Source organism: Staurois parvus, unplaced genomic scaffold (genome assembly GCF_062004578.1).
Source record: "Staurois parvus isolate SC_StPar_1 unplaced genomic scaffold, SC_StPar_1.0 ptg000090l, whole genome shotgun sequence".
Lineage (NCBI taxonomy): Eukaryota > Metazoa > Chordata > Amphibia > Anura > Ranidae > Staurois > Staurois parvus.
In genome coordinates this window covers 11,970,007-11,987,133 of record NW_028317886.1, presented here as the reverse complement: position 1 = coordinate 11,987,133, position 17,127 = coordinate 11,970,007, and the positions used below count along the sequence as shown (strand labels likewise).

The 17,127-nt window shown below is 38.6% G+C and overlaps 1 protein-coding gene across 1 annotated transcript in view; it reads left to right on the top strand.

Moving 5' to 3' along the window:
• The window catches only part of GUCY1A1 (guanylate cyclase 1 soluble subunit alpha 1), a 101,746-nt gene extending 85,258 nt beyond the window's left edge, over positions 1-16,488 (top strand). The window contains exons 6-8 of the mRNA XM_089670419.1: positions 5,126-5,269; positions 7,623-7,777; positions 12,806-16,488. Coding sequence (XP_089526545.1) covers positions 5,126-5,269; positions 7,623-7,777; positions 12,806-13,001 — 495 coding nt within the window. The 3' untranslated portion in view covers positions 13,002-16,488. The remainder of the gene's footprint in view (positions 1-5,125; positions 5,270-7,622; positions 7,778-12,805) is intronic.
• Positions 16,489-17,127: the final 639 nt, after the last annotated feature.

The following is a 17,127-nucleotide window of genomic DNA, read 5'->3' as shown; positions in this document are numbered from 1 at the left end:
TTCAAGGGCACCCCGACTGGAAAAAGGTTGAGAAACACTGGCATAGATTGGGAGAAGGTTAGATCGCCTGAGTTTTTTTGCTACTATCTAAAATACTGGTGGGGAAGGTCTCATTACCCTGGCAGCATATTCACAACAGGCTGACAATGTTGGGTTTTAACAAAAGCTGCTTTTTTTTAGCATGTGAATCTACACCCTATGATTTCCCCAAAAAGATATATGGGGCATTCAAGGCTCAGTGACACTAGCTTGGTTAGAAAACCTAGCTTTCAGGTGATCATAACTCTGCAAGGGTTGAATAAAGACCTGTCTGAAATATCTGTTTTGGGTAATCAGTTAATTGTATAATTTTGCAGTTATTTAGCACCCCAGAACTTACAGATACAATTGATATAATTATTCAACTAAAATAAACTATTTTGGGGTGGATTTTTAAATTGACAACATATGAATACTTATGTTGCAGGCGTGACCAAAATGGCCTTTTTTAAAAGGGATACATGGTTATTGCTAGCTATTTCTGTCATTTTGTTAGGTATTCCATACCTCTATGATGGAAAAAAAAAGTTTCTTTAGGACAGAGTTAACCTTTCTCTATATGACTACAGCAGGAGGTTATACTTTGATTTACATCCCTCAGCTTATTACCTTCCACAGTAAAGCTTAGCAATATTTTGAGCAGAGTTCTGCTGTTCTTGACTGATTGTTAGGGGAGTTGCTACCTCAGATACTCATAAAATATAATAGGCTTCTATCAACTTGAATTCTGCATGACCTTCCCACAAGGTTCAAAACTTGAAGGATGAAGACCCATATGACTTAGCTTTCTTTTTTTTTTTTTTTTAAGTAAGGGCATTTGCGCAGGTAATAGTATTGTTTGAATTTTAGACCTGGTGTTGATTCCTTACATTTTTTTTCATCATAATGAGCAGTTATTGGCAACTGCTGGAGCTGTGGGCTCTTATTCATCTCTAGTTAGCAGTGCAAAGGTTTTGTAAGAATTTGCAGAGTTACGTCTTTTCCAAATACGGGCATATAATATATAATCTGACGTATTAGCAGTAGAGATTAAATGTAACTCCAGATATAATTTTATGTTTTAGTTTTCTGGAAAAGTAAGGTCTTCTTGAGTTATTATTGTTGTCTAGTTCAGCCTGGGGAAATTCCTCTTGTTTTCTGTCCTGCTGATTGCTGTCATCAGAATAGAAAATTAAGGGAATCTTATGGTTCAGTACAAAATAATGACTGAATAATCACAAAGTGTTCATTCAATACATGAGCAGAATATCTGTTAATCATATGAAGTGAAGGCAATCTTTAACTATAAAGAAAACAGTGTAATACTCTAGTACAAAATAATGACTGATTAGTCACAAAGTGTTCCTTCAACCAACAGTACAGTAGCATACATGATACATTTTATTATAATTTAATCATCTACATTTCTTGACCTAGTTGAACTGTGAGTTTTGCATTTCATATTTCTGCTCCCTTGATTAATCATTGGGATAAATTGCAGTGAACGTCATTGCACTTTTCCACTGTGATCTATTTTATATCTGATTTTCCTTGCAGCCATTACTTTTTCCCTTATTTGTTGGAAGCTTCCTAATTCTTGAACCTCTGGAGGGATGGGACTGACCACTGAAATGCTCATGGCTTTGCCACAATATAAGCAAGGCTGGGGAATTATGAACATAGCAAGGCTTCATTTAGGGAACTCCAAGGGCAGGATCTATTTTCTAGAGTTGGCAGCTTTGTTTCCTCTTTACATGATGCTTAATGATGTCATGTTGCACTTGCATCAACATAGTTACGTACTCTCAGTGATATATTTTTATTTTCAGTTTTTCAGGACAAGCTTTCAGATGTCTACCTTCTTTTAGGTCCAAGCAGTACTAATACACAGAGATTTAGCAAAATGTTAAGCCCAAAAGAGTATATTAAACATCTGTGTACCAATGCTTCTCGAATTAGGAGAAATTGCTAGACCCCTAAAAGCTTGTCCTGAGAATTAGAGCACATAGGGAACATAATCACAGACTCAACTTTGACATCTCCTGGAACATTCTATATAATGTAAAACAAATGAAAATGAATTCAGGAGAACCAAAGTAGAGTTCCAGTATAAACCTAACTTATCTTAAAAATGCTCTCTCCACCCATCCTAACACCTATGCTGATTAACCTTTGTAAGAAATATCTGTTAACTGTTTACCTATTTTCAGGCTACTCCAGTCCAGTCACTTGATGCAACTCCCCTGTGTCAGTGGCAGCTGCAGGAGAGAGGAGGGAGCGCCAACCACGGATGGTCCACATTAAGCCTGTGGGCCAGGCATTGCTAGCTGTTTTCATATGCTCACTTTTCTCCCCTGCAGTCGGCTCTGACTAACACAGGGGAGATCATGTGAACAGACCGGAGCGGCCTATAAATAGGTAAGTATACAGATCTTTCTTACATAGGTTAGTCAGAAAAAGTGTTAGGAGGGGGGAAGGGACAGAGGGGGGTTGTCCTGGAATTCTACTTTAAGACACTTGCATTAACTGCTGCAACATGTGACCGATCTTGCCTTTTATCTACAGAATATATGATGCCAGAAGATGAATTGCCCTGCTACATCAACCCAAAACTAACATCTTATCTCTACTGAGAAAAGCTTATGTCTTTTATGCAGAGGGTTTTTTCTCAAGATTTTTTTATCAAGCTTCCTGACTGCATCATAGCCACAGATTGTTGACTGCATGGCTGCACTGTGGCAGACCATACCCTGACCCCATCTGGAGAAGATGCGCGGCTGGCCTGTAACATCATCTACAGCTTTGGATTCTATGTGGATGCTCACCTTGGTGCAATAAGAAATATTGCGCAAGTTGCAGGGCTTGCACCCTTCTCTGACCCAGTATGCTGGTGCTCCAAATCCATTGGGCTGTAGTGGAGCACAGGCTGTGACATGTCAAATGCAATGCTGCAGCTTAGTTGCAGGAGCACTGGCCTTTTTTTAAAATTGCCATATTGTTTTCCAGATTCTGTCACTCCAGTGCACTCTCAGTTGGCCTGTGGCTTACTGGCTCTACAGTGCCTGGTACAGAAGGCTTCATCCTTTTCTTTGATAGTCTGTCTCCAAGGGCCCCTAGTACCCTATGTTCTGACAACTACCCCCCATTCTGATTCCCTGTGTCTCCCTGGGAACTCCGCCGGCCCTTCAACTGCACACACTTCCTCCTACCTAGCTAGAGAGGTTTTCTGCCACCATTATTGTATAGGTATGATCGTCAACCTCTTTGCAGGCCTTAGATCACTAGGGTTAAAAATGACCCTCTTCAGTCTCCCCTTCTGAATGAGTCTCTGACTTTGCTCTGGCAACTGATTCGCAACCTGAGATAAAGGTAGAAAAGAAAGATCACCCCTCCAATTCTAATAATTGCATTGGGACAATATGTATTTGGCTGAGATCTCATCAAAGCTAAAAGATACCATTGTTGTGTTTACTGACATGGTACACTCTGGTTTAGTGATAGTGCAGCCTAAGTCAACTCACTCCAAGGTCTCCAACATGAGTTTCCTAAAATTGGCCAAACCTGTAAAGATCTTCCCAGTCCACTTGCTTTTAGAGCCTGTTTTTTATGGTGACTGACCTCACCTTAGAAAGCTCTTTGCTTTTCATAAACTTTTTGCCCAGCAATATCCTATTGAAATGGACAATAATTGTTTCTTGTCTTAACAAGACACTAATGGTCTCTGTGTAAGATAATCCTGTGTTTAAGGACCCATGGACAAGAGTTTTCTATGGTGAGCCCCACTATGCAATCTGTGATTGCCTCCATGGCTGGCTGCCAGACCCTTGCTGTCTAGACTAAGCACGACCAGAGACCCTAGATCTATCTTAACAGATCCCTCCATTAACTACCACTGGAGCTTTTACCTGTGGCATTACATTGCTACGTGATGGCCTGGGAGGTACACTCCTCTTTATCCTTCTGTTGAAGTTCTTTTGGCTCAAATGGTGGTCAGGCAATCTCCCGTGCAAAAAGCACCTCAAGGTCCTTCCTTAGACAAGTACATTAAGAAGATTATGGGGGTGTGAGTACTTTCCTCCCCCGAAAAAGACTCATGTCCCTGAAGATAGTCCTTCTATATCTGAGAATAGGAAGAGTTCTTTTCATCCATCTCAGGACTCCTTTTCCAAGTCTAAGTCTGGAACACACTTTCATCAGAAGATATGGATATCCAAGCCTGTCAAGTCTGGCCCCAAGCTCTCTTCCCAATGAAGAAAAAGACTCATGTCCCTGCAGATAGTCCTTCTATATCTGAGAATAAGAAAAGTTATTTTCATCCTCTCAGGACTCCAGTTCCAAGTCAAAGTCTGGAACACACTTTCATCAGAAGATATGGATATCCAAACCTGTCAGGTCTGGCACCAAGCCCTCTTCTCAATGAAGGAGTGTCCCCATTTGTTAGAGCTAGGGAATGTCTATTAGCCTTCTGGTCCCAAAAAAATTCAGATGTTTAGGTCCAGATTCACGTTTCCAGGGTCTAAAACCTTGAATTTTGGGCTCCCCTCCTCTTTGTTTCCTTTCACAAAGACAGGTGGTTCCTTATGCTGTTGTTCATCAGTTCCGTTCTCAAAGGGTCATTATCCTTTTCTTACATAATGAACGCTTTGAGAGTTCTACTTGGACCTGTTTATCGTTCCCAAGGCAAATGGAAGCATTTGACCCATTCTGTATCTGAAAATTGCCAATTTGTTACAGCAGGTTTAAACATTTTGCATGGAATCTTCATGGAGATCTTCTGGCCTCCATTGATATCAGGGATGGCTATTTGCACATTCCCATTTTTCCTCCTTAACGCCATCTTTGTTTTTGCTGTTGGAGGTCAACACTATCAATTTGTCACCCTTCTACCGCCCCCCCTGGAACTCAGGGCAATTCGGTTGTCCCTTCAACACTTTTTACTTACATGCAGTTTATCATATATAATGATTATATAATTATATGATCACATATAATGAATCAATTGGCTGGTAGAGATAATGAGCTCTGCTCCCTACTTTTATGAAATAGATTTTGGGTAGTAGCTTTTAAGCAGATATTAACATTATTAAATTACATTTTCTGTTTCAAGGTGGAAACTATTGGGGATGCTTACTGTGTGGCAGGAGGATTACACAAAGAAAGTGAGACACATGCTTTTCAGGTTGCATTGATGGCATTAAAAATGATGGAACTCTCGGATACAGTAATGTCTCCTCATGGTGAGCCCATCAAGGTATGTTAACATCTGCATGTACAAAATATTATATATTAAACATTTATTTCTCAATAATAATAATAATGCATAACATGTTCAGGAATGTTATGTGCAGCCACTGCTTAAAAATTTCACAGACCGTTGGCTAAAGCTGCTGATCAAATGGAAAATGTTCCAACATTTTCCTTTAACAGAAGGCAATTAAACCATTGACTTCTGTCTAATGGAGAAGCTCTCACACTGATCGAAGTTTGGATAGTCCCTGCTGGACTACCTGAATTATGATCAGTGTATGGCCAGCTTTAGACAGGAAGAATGTTAATGGATTTTCACCAGGTGAATTTTAAAAAGAGAGAAAAAAGTTTATTACCGCTCCAGTACAACTGCTGTAGGTATATTGCAGCTGGTGTAAACTGCTACACCACTTCATACATAAGCAGAAAGTGTATGAACAGTTAATAAATGACCTAGATTGTCTGTTAAGTGAAACCATGTATAATGTATAGATATGTGTATGTCTATGTAGAAAAAACCCCAAAGGGGCTGCTGGAAATAAACCGGGTCTCCCTTAACTGTTCATAGGATGCCAGGCCCAGATACCTGTTCCAAAACACACTGACAAACACCAGGTCAGTCAAGGGCTGTCTACTTCCTCCCCCCACCCTTCCTTAAAGACTAGTCTTGTCTTCATCAGCCAGGAAAAATAAATGTAAAACAGAGTATCCTGCTTTACAGATGATAGGTGGGGGTAAAAAGGGTAGACAATAACAGTACTTAACAAGGTAAATGAAGTTTTGAATAAATGAAGGATGTTAGAATACATAAAAATTACATGCAGTTGAGGGTGCCGCAGGCAAAGTCCGCCTTGCAGTGACAGGTTCTCTTGCAAGAAGAGTATCAAAGCAGTATATTACATTATCGGGTAGATCCCTACCACTATTTAATCAGTACAGCAAATACCAAATGCAAGGTCCACAATCGTCCGCTGGTTGCTATGGGCAATGGCAGCATGAGCAAGCTAGGATATCTTGAACAAGCCTCCACATGTAGTGATAACCCCTAAAGGGGCCACTGGAAATAAACCAGGTTTCCCTTACCTGTTCAGAGACTGCCAAGTCCAGATGCAAGTTCCAAAGCACACTGACAAACACAGGCGCAGTTTATGCGTGTCTTTTTGAGATTTACTGTACTAGTTGAACACAGGTGGGTAGAGGGATGAGGGTGCAGGATACTCCTAACACAAGCAGGTACAGGAAGACAGATTCTCAAGCAAAGTCCCTCAATTTCAGTCTTAAAATATATTCTAACTTTCACCTTGTAAAATAGACCATTCAGTTTAAAATAAAAATAAAAGGCATTTGCATATAACCATAAAAAAAACTTTATAAATATGTTTTCCCTTTTTTTTAAGTGATCACATACATTCTGCAGGAGAAAAGTCAGCATACTGATCTTCCCAGTGAACGGCTTTGCAGGGGGAGAGGGTGTGTCAGCACAAGTCTGATCATTGGCGGAGAGCAGGCTGGGTTCCCAGCACAGCCAGAACACTGACCACACTGTGATGTCCTTGTGTGGTCAGTTTTTAATAGGCAAGCAGAGGGACTGGCAAGAACACCAAGGCTTTCACACAAAGGAAGCATTGCAAAGAGAACAGGATACATTTTCAAACAAGTACATGGTATTGCAGACACATATCAGGAGTATGAAATGTTGGGTTTACATATTCTTTAAATATTGCTGGAGGTAGAGGGAACAGTCAGTCAATCTGAGACTCAATAAAACCAATCACAGTCCATGTAGCAGCTTCTGGTGTCTACTAGTCAAAGCAAAGGCACAACTAAAACTCTGGACAAAATGTTCTACTCACAATGTCCAGAGACAACTCTCGAGCCATCTTCTCTATGACACTTTGGTGAAAGGGGTCCTTCTCGAGGCCAGCTTTCTAAGGCATTGTCCTCCAGCAGATGTTTTTCAAACCCTAAGCCAAGGACATGATGAGGCCTAAGAGATCTTCAGTAACACAGGTTGGCTTCCAGGGGAAGAGGCCCCAGGAGACAAGACCTCTAAACAGGCCCTCCCAAACATTTATCTTTTCCCTAGCCACACCTTCTGGACCCTCCCTCCCAAGGTCAGATATTCATAGCTCAAAGATGGATCTTCCTGCAGGCAGCAAGACAGAAATTAAATGAAACTGATGCATTTATTACATTTCAGGCTAAACAGTTTTGCAAAAGACCATCTGTGCTGTAGTTGAGTTAAAACTACTGCAAAATTAGAAAACCTCTTTAAAAACCTAAATAGGAAATACCAACACAGCAAGTGAGACTTTTAAAAATGCTTTTGCAAATGTATTTTTTTTTATCTTCAATAGATGCGTATTGGGCTGCATTCTGGTTCAGTGTTTGCTGGGGTCGTAGGAGTAAAAATGCCACGCTATTGCCTTTTTGGAAACAATGTCACTCTTGCCAATAAATTTGAGTCATGCAGTGAGCCAAGGAATATCAATATCAGTCCTACTACATACAGGTAAAAGAAAACAATATAGTAATATTTCAAGCTTTTATTGCAAGACCAACAACTTGTTACATAGAATATGGCATCTCCAGCAGTGTTTTTAGGTTTACTATACAGAGTTTCATCTTATGTATTTGAATGTACAGTGTTTTTTTTTATCACAACACTATATGATTATGGCAAAACCACCGAGTTATCCTTTAAGATATTTCAGCAAGTGAAATGGCATAAAATAGAGACTAGTTAAAGCTCTGTTTATTTTTTACATGTTTTTCTGTCTATGCTCTACTGGGGACATGTCCCATCAGTTCTCTCCCAGAGATAGGAATTGCAATAAAATCTCTCCAAAGCAAGGGGAGATCCCCTCTTCAGTAGTCACAGTTGGCTACATTGGAGGATATCCTCTAACCTCCTGTTCCGGTGACAACTGTAAAATGTCCTGACACTTTCTGTCTCTGTGACAGTGGTCACCAGGGCAAATATAGAGGGATGAATCATTTCAAAATAGACACAAACAGCATTTAACCACTTTCTGCCAACCTGGCACATATATACGGCCTCTCGGCAGGTGGGCTTTAACACAGAGGGGCTGCATATATGCGGTCCTAGGTAAACACTTTACTGTGCTGAGAGCCCACTCCCAGCACAGTAACAAAAGGGTATTGGAAAGCTACAGATACATAATTGCAACCGGAGCTTTCCGATCATGTGACTGCTGTGACTTCTAATCACAGTGGTCACATGATGGGAATGCCCGCCTCCCGGCATTTAGATCCACTTAAAGAGCCAAGAGGTGACAACTGGAAGGGGTTAAGCTGAGACAGGGGTACTAACTCTTCCCCACTCTATCCACAACCAGAAAAAAATTTAATGGATACAGTACATTCTTACTTTATTATGTACAAAACAGAAGAAGGCAAAGATCTACATTTTTTAATTAAATCTTTTCAGTATATAGTTAACCTGGAGGAATTTTTTTTGTACTGCAATAGTAAGTTTAACTCTAATCTGATTGGCTATATAGAACGCAGCCAGTGATTCCCATGATAATACAATGTTAGGCAGCTGCACAGGTTCAGATTTCATTTTCCTCTTCAGTTTTCCAAGAAATTTGCGGAAAGTGATGGAGGACTTAAAGTGTTACTAAACCCACAACAGTAAAATCAGTCTGTATATGCAGTGAAGCATGCTTGTTATACTCCCTGTTAAACCTAAGGGGTTAATTCTCTGCATTGTGTGAAAAGGATGTTTGATCCTGACTTCTCTGATCCTCCCCTTCTTCCAGTGTCTCCCTCTTATCTCCTGATAAGACATCTTGTGTGGATACACTGCACATTCTCAGTATGGTGTGTATTGCTAGAGAGGTTTTTTTTTTTTGGGAGAGTGCATGTGCTTAGCACAGGGCCAATCAGCACTGTCCAGACAGAGATCAGGGGTTCTACATGCTTCTAGATAAAACTCATCCTACAAGCTTTAACTAGTGCTCTGCTGGACACTGATAGAAGTCACAAGACTGCTCTGACTGCTCTAACTGCTGATAAGAAAAGGTATTTAGTAGTTTATATTTACTAAAATAATTGCATTTCCATGTTCTGTGTACTGTGGGAGACCAGATATAGTGAATGCAGGGTCCTGGGTTTAGTACCACTTTAAGAAATAATAAAGATCAGCCTGCCCAGTACTGATTTCTCAATCTTACAAGCTACTGGATTCTTTTGTCTCTTGAAGACCCCTGCTGCCCTCTATCAGAACCAAAGGAGCCTCACTTATTCTCATCACTGGCTATTCATATATTTAATTTGTTTAATCCTTTATTTAATTTTCATTTAAATGTAGCAGGATTAGTGAAACAATCCCCGCTGCAACAGGAATGACATGAGGGGGGTGGGGTGGTAATCCTGAGAAGTCTGACAACATCATTGGTATATTGGTTCAAAAGTGGAATGATTCTGTATCAAAATAAAATATTTCCAGTCCCTGTCTGTAAATATCCCAAAGGATGCACAAGGTTTCACTTGATTTTATATGTACTGTACGTCCCAGGCCTTCATTGGTTCACTTCCTAAATTTACTATATTCATTTTATTGTTCATATCTACAAGACTGCCAGTCAGGTGTTAGTACAACCTGTTTATCTATTCAAACAGTTCATTTGTGTATGAAAATATCATGCTACAGTAAGATTTTATACCGTGTTTTAATATTTTTTTATTTGATAATACACTTTGTACAGCAGTAACTTCCTCTTCCCTGTTAAAGCTAAAACTAATAAAACTAACATGACTGAAATAAAAATGTACCATAACCAGGTTACATAAGAGCTTTATCTCTGAAGAAATAATTATTTTGCAATGAAAAATCATTAATGAACTTCTTTAGAACACAGTATACATCAATCGATAATTATATTTTTTCTTTATATAAATGTGGAAAAGATCATCTTGATGAAAATAACCATGTGTGTTCTAAACATCATTTCGTTGTGTATTTTTAATTATATGTTCACATAGGGGCAGCCAAATTTGCTCATTATATAAGCAGATCCTGCTTAGCAGTGCTACAGTGCTAGGGTTGATTTAATGAAGACGTAACCAATCATGCGCTAGCAAAAACACTGCTTTTTCATTTCCCCCACACATAATTGGGTAGTCAAAGTCATCGCAGGTTTACTTTATTCACTAACATTCACTCTGCAAAATATTCATCCAAAACACCATTAGTAAATCAACCGTAATGAAGTTGTTTCATCACTTCTTCTAAAAATGCAAGTCGAATAATTGTTGTCTTATGTCAGCAGTTGTCACAAGAAAGACAGGGAAGTGGTATTCAAAGGATATAAAGAATCGTAAACTGGGTATACACATCTCAAAATTCAGCTGGTTCACCACGTTCAGTGTGTAGCCCTGTCTGTTCAACAGAAGCCAGTTTCTGTGGAACGGTCCTGCTGTCAGAATAAAATAGCGCAACGGTGGAGATCCATGCATCCTCATTGTTTGCATGGATACAAGGTTCTGTGAGGTTTTTTTCTTCATTCATCCTGCTTGTTGAACAAAAAACAACTCTACATGTATACCGAGCTTCAGTAACAAAAAAACAAATAAAATGCACAGCAATGCAGAACATACTTGTACATATCAATATGTGTATTATTTTATTAGAATTATGAAGGAAATTCACATTGGGTTATCTACAAATGGACATCAAAGGACACAGGGATAGTCTTAGTTTGGGACAAACACTACAGCAAGTTACAGTGTATGGTATATCCATAAGTAAGGCTCTGTTGACACCATGTAGGTGTGACAAAGTATATGTGTACAGTATTCCCATATCTCATGTGTAGGGGAGCCCATTCATTTCAAAGGACTGCCCTATGCATTAGAAACACACAAAAGAAGTCCCTGACCCTTTTTCAAAATCTTACCGCACCAAAATGTGCCAATTTGCCGCATGTGAACATGTATGCATTAGCAGCTACTGTTTTGCAGTTAAGAGTTAATTGCACCATGGCATAATCTCTAAAGGGCAATGCATTTCTGTGCCTGTCAAAAAATGTGTGATTTTTTGCATATTCCTGTCACACACAGAGAGTTAACCTAGGCAAAGAGGGTCACCAGATTCTCAATCTGTTCTGCTAGATACGCACCACTGGTCATATAGTATATACCAGGGGTCTCCAAACTGTAAACAAAGGGCCAGTTTACTGTTCTTCAGACTTTGAGGGGGCTGGACTGTGGACAGTTAAGTAGAAAATGCCCAACATCAATGGGAGTAAACAATTCCCCATCATTGGTGTCTGTGAGTGGAATAGTGCCCCATTGTTGGTATTGATGGAAGGAATGGTACCCATCATTGGTGTCTGTTGGAGGGATAGTGTCCTGTCTTTGGTGTCAGTGGGAGAAATAGTGCCCCTTGTTGGTGTCAGTGGGAGGAATAGTGCCCCATTGTTTGGTGTCAGTTGAAGGAATAGTGCCCCAAGGGCCTGATAAAGGCAAGCAAAGGGTCACATCCAGTCCCCAGGCCACAATATGGAGACCACTGCAATACACTAATGCAAGTGTCTACCTCTGATCCAGCTTTTGTCAACCTTGTTAACACAAAGTAACATATAAAATAAGTTTCTCATCTTAGCAAAGATATGCTAATAATTACTATATCTATAGCTAACCATTAATTAGTGTGATAGTCAGTGGGAAGAATGTTTCTTATATTTATGGCCAGTGGGATAGATTACTGAGAGTTACAAAGATCACTGGGGTAAGCAGTTACCAATCTGAGAGGCAAAAATTGCTAATTGCTCAAGGAACCCCTAGAAACCTTTATAGGAACTCTGCACAGAACTCTAGTTTAGAAAGGCTGCTTTAATCTATACATACTTCATTTAAAGGAAGAATTGCATGTCAGTCTTCATACACAGAGTCTGAAAGGAGCATTTGGTGTGCACTGCTGACAAGTGTTCCTGAATCTGTACATGTTTGTATTGAGTCAAAAGTTCTGTACAGGTAGTCACTTGTTTAAATGTTTATCCATTGTGTGTGGCAACTTCTTCATACTGTATATTGCTGTCCATGTTTGCTTTGAGGTGGTACAGCCCCCATCTCCTACCACTGCCTAGAAAATGTGAAAGACAAACTATCAAGTTAGAAATGTCAAAATACCTTCTAATTCTTAAACATAGATGAAAAGTGGTCAGTGCCAATGATACACAACACTTTTTCTATTATCATACAGGAATTTGCAGTATCTTTTCTAGGCTGGTGAGGGGATTGCTGCCAAGAGTTTACAAACTGCATGTTTTATCATAGTTAGCTATGTTTCCACTTTATGTATGCACTCCAAAGCTTTAGAGGATATACAAAGAAAACAACAGGACAGAAAGTTCTTGCATTACTTGAGTAGAGCCACAGGTTTGCCCCCTGGTAATTCCACCACTGGTGGTTGCTTGGCCACAATATATGAAAAAAAAATGTTATTCTTATATTTGGTAACATCGCGTATTGCTATTTTATATTTACATTTTTGTTTACAATATTTTTGCAGTTTGCTTAAGGATTACAAAGGGTTCAATTTCATCTCTCGGTCTAGAGAAGATCTTCCACCAAACTTTCCATCAGATATTCCTGGCATCTGTTACTTCCTCGAAGCTTCTGATCAAGATCTGCTGACCAAGACTTGGCGCCAAAAAAAGACTCTCGAAGATTCACATTTTGATTCACATTTCAACAAAACGAAATAAACTATTTTACTGTATCATTTGTATGTACTATATTGTGTAGAAAATCAATACTGGTGTAAATGATAATCTTGTCTTCCTTTGATTTGACATTTTTCTTCAGTCAAACATCTCTCTTATGAATGACTTGTATTTCACAGAAATAATTTTAACTGCACACAAGAACTAGCTTTACAGATCCAAAAAAGAATTCCCTTAAATTTTAACATTTAAATTTAAATCCACTGTATTTTTCAGACATTGTCAATTCAACCACACAGCTGCTGACCCAAAACGTCATTATGATAGCTATTTGCATAACAATAAAATAAACAAAATGTTGTTTAATAATAGGTTTAGGGTAAATGGGCTGCACTATCTTTCCACTGTATCATCAGTGTCTTTTCATAAACATAAAACCTTACTTTAGATAATATTCTCAAAAGACATAGCAATGCTTAAAAATCAAAATACCCCCCCCCAAAGTGAATCATTTATGCACTGTGAAGCAACCCTAAAGCCAGCCATAGATGGATCAAATATCAGCCAGTTCAGCATGGATCGGACAAAATTCGATCCATCTATGGGCAGACTTTTTGTACTGAAGTTAATCCATCAATCAACTTCAGTACAACCAGCCTGTTAGATTTTTTGCATTCAATCACTGCTGGCAGCAAATTACAGCTAGCAGTAATCATTTTGTTCTGCAAGCAGGGAAGGCTGCCTGCCGGCAGAGCACAATATCACTGCGAGAGGAATTCCCCCATCAACTCTGATGGGGACGTTGATGGGGGAAATGATCAATTTTCTTTCCTTCCACTCATAGTGGAAGGACAGTACATTGTATAATTTATGGCTTGCCTTAGTATGTTATACTGTGAAATAGAACTGCTACAGATATCTAAAGGCCCTGCACCTCTCCAGTGCACCTTCAGCCAAAGCAGCACCATCAACTAAAGCATGGGGTCTCCAAATTTTAACCAAAAGGCAAACTGTGGCCTGTGGGAGTGGAAATTGTCCTGACATCAGTGGGAGTACACAGTGCATCTTTGGTATTAGAGGGAGGAATAATGCTCCATCCTTGCTACCAATGAAAGATATAATGCCCCATTGTTGATGTCTTGTATCAGTGGGAAGAATAGTGCCCCGAGGCCCGAATAAAGCAAGCAAAGGGCTGTATCCAGCCCATGGGCTACAGTTTGGAGACCTCTGAGCTAAAGGGTCAGGATTTATATTATCTGAACTTTGAGACACAAAGCCACCAAAGCCTTAAAACAAACCTGTATGGATACTGCACCTAGAAAACCATTCCATTCATCAGACAAGATGGAATGGTAAGGTCTGTAGTCTTTGGCTTCAGAAAGCAAGTAATTTTTTTCTTTCATTAAAAAACCAAATCTGATAATACTAGAATACTGTGAGCTAGTCTGGAAACAAATTAAGAGCTTTGTATGGGAGTTCAAGCTTGAATTGTGTGGCAGTGAAAAAGCTAATTGGCTCCAAGAGAGCAATTAATTGATGAGTGGGTATAAAGTATAATAAACATTTAGACCTGTTAATTTTACTTTGAGGCAGGCGCCCATGGGAGCCCCTAAATTCAGGACACTCTAATATGCGAATCTGAAATTTAGTTTATAAATCTGTGCTTTATTCCACCTCTCCTACCTCCAGTGCTGTACTTTTGTTAAGTGAAACCATCAATCATAACTATTGGCCTATAGTGAAGTACAAGGAACATGACCAAGCTCAACCTAAGGCTTTCAATAGACATAGAAAATAACTTGCATGTATGGCTCCTTCTATTCTTGCTCCTCCAGACTTTCCCATCCTTGCAATGATTTACCACCTTTAAAAATACACTTACTAGGCTGGCACCAAATAGTTAAAGTAGTGGGACAAAGATTACATAGCTAGCAGAAAAATGGGTGGTTAGTGAGTGAGTGTTTTAGATGCAGGTACCTCTGAGACCCTGCCTACCCTAAGTATAAGCGTACAGTGCCAGTGAAAAATGCAGTGATAGTGTTGACAAAACAGATATTACTTATGATTTATGATGAACCCAGCAAGATCACATCAGACATTGAGGATAAAGGCTGTTTTCTCAGCAAACAGATTGTTAGTAGACAAGGAAAACCTGTATTTACATCGAATGCCCAAGCTAGAAACCCTTCTTTATTTTAATTTCTCTCGAACGTGATTTGGCATTCAAAGTGGTTACACATTTACTTTATATACCAATGCACTTTGCCCTTTTAGTAAGCAAACTAAAGGACTTTTTTTACTTACAATTGTTAGTCACTTTAAGCAGTCAAAGTCCATCAGACTATCTTTCTAATTTTCATTAGATATTATAATCATAAAGTATGAAAAGTAGTACAGTGGAAGTGTTATCCATAACCACCGGACTGCAGCTGTCATTTTTCTAATAGGAGTTGAAAATTTGAAACCTCTGATAGCTATGGATAATGCTTTTTCCCGTCATTGAACCCGCATTTTAGCATATATATATATATATATATATATATATATATATTATATATGTATAAAAACATTAACGTAATGTTACAGTGGAGATATTTTTGAAGAACTGGAGCCAAAAAGGTAGTGTGTCTCATAGTTATATCTCTATTGTTAGATTTGCATTAAATTCTACACAACACCTAAAATTAGCTGCTGTGATAAAGATCTACAATTTTTCCACCTTTTATGATTGGGTACCAGTTTGTCATTGGTGCTATTCACAGAAAGATGTCCACATTACTTTTATGTCCAAGGTTGTGCCATTTTTTTTAATTCATTTAAAATGTAACTTTATTTATAAAACATTATTCTTGTGAAATTATTAACTTCATTTGTCACACAGATTTATATAGATATATATATATATATAAACATGTCACATCTGCATGACATATACAGAGTATATTTTTATGTGTTTCTTATGAAAACCTTTCATAAAAGTTCATTAACTTATAAATGTCAAAACTTGCTTAAGCATTATTATTAATATGATAATTAAATAGGTGTAAGAGATTATGCAGAAGTCCGTTGAAGTCTTCCTGCTGATGTTGCCAAATACTTATACAATAAGCAGCTTCCAATAAAAAAATAGTATTTTATTTTGAATGCCGTGATACTGTTGTTTCTACATCTTGTAGCAGTATTTTAATTGGAGAGTCTTTAAAAAACAACTAGTGATATTCTTCATAGTGTGCTCCTTCTGTTATCTCTTGATAAATGATGTAACGCTGCAATAAAAATATTATCTGTAGAACAATTGTGTCACCAAGAAATGTTTAAAACATGTTATTGTGTAATACAGATTTCTGATTTGTCAGCTTATATATTGTCACAGCTCAGGCAGAATGTGCTTCACTATATGGTCCCTGGAATGTACTTGTTATGAGACCAGCATAGGCTTACTGGATGTGAGCATATATATGTGCTCTGTAAAAAAGTTCTTATTGTAAACTGTAAATGTCATAGCAATAAATGTTTTTATAGTATCCCATTATTTCCAAAAGCGTCATTTCTTTACTACTGTTCCAGTGAAAACAGAACTCCTGTTGGCAATCCATGGAGTGGGGTAAGTGCTCCAGAAATAAGCAACAGCCTATAATGCAGTGTATAGCCTTTGCCGCCGATTAGCTGTGGCACAAGAGTCACTAATCTTAAGCAATGGATAGCTCAGCCCTACAATAAAAAATGTGGGCTTGCAGCCGCCATATTGTCAGTGTGTGCTGAAGCTGTAAGGGAGAGTTGACAATTATGTGGAAAAATACTCTTTTTTTTAGGATTTATTTTGTATTTTATAAATTGATAAATGGATAGATATATTTGCATTTACTTTTTGAAATGTTCCCAGTGGCAGTGCCCACCTTCCCATGCCTTTTGTTTGACAATAGGTTGCTTATTAGCCCCACAAATGGACAGAATTAAGTAACAAGATTAACCCTATAGAATTCTACGGGGTTTGCTGCAAATCTTGTTCAAACATTGAGCAAAGTTTGAGAAACTGATCACAAACTGAATAAAACAGTTCTGCTTTTCTTCTTACAATGCTAGTCTAGGAGACACCCAACTATTTTAAAACAGTGCTTGCTCTATGTGTCTGTCATCTGCTATCACTACAGTCATTTAACAATTAAGG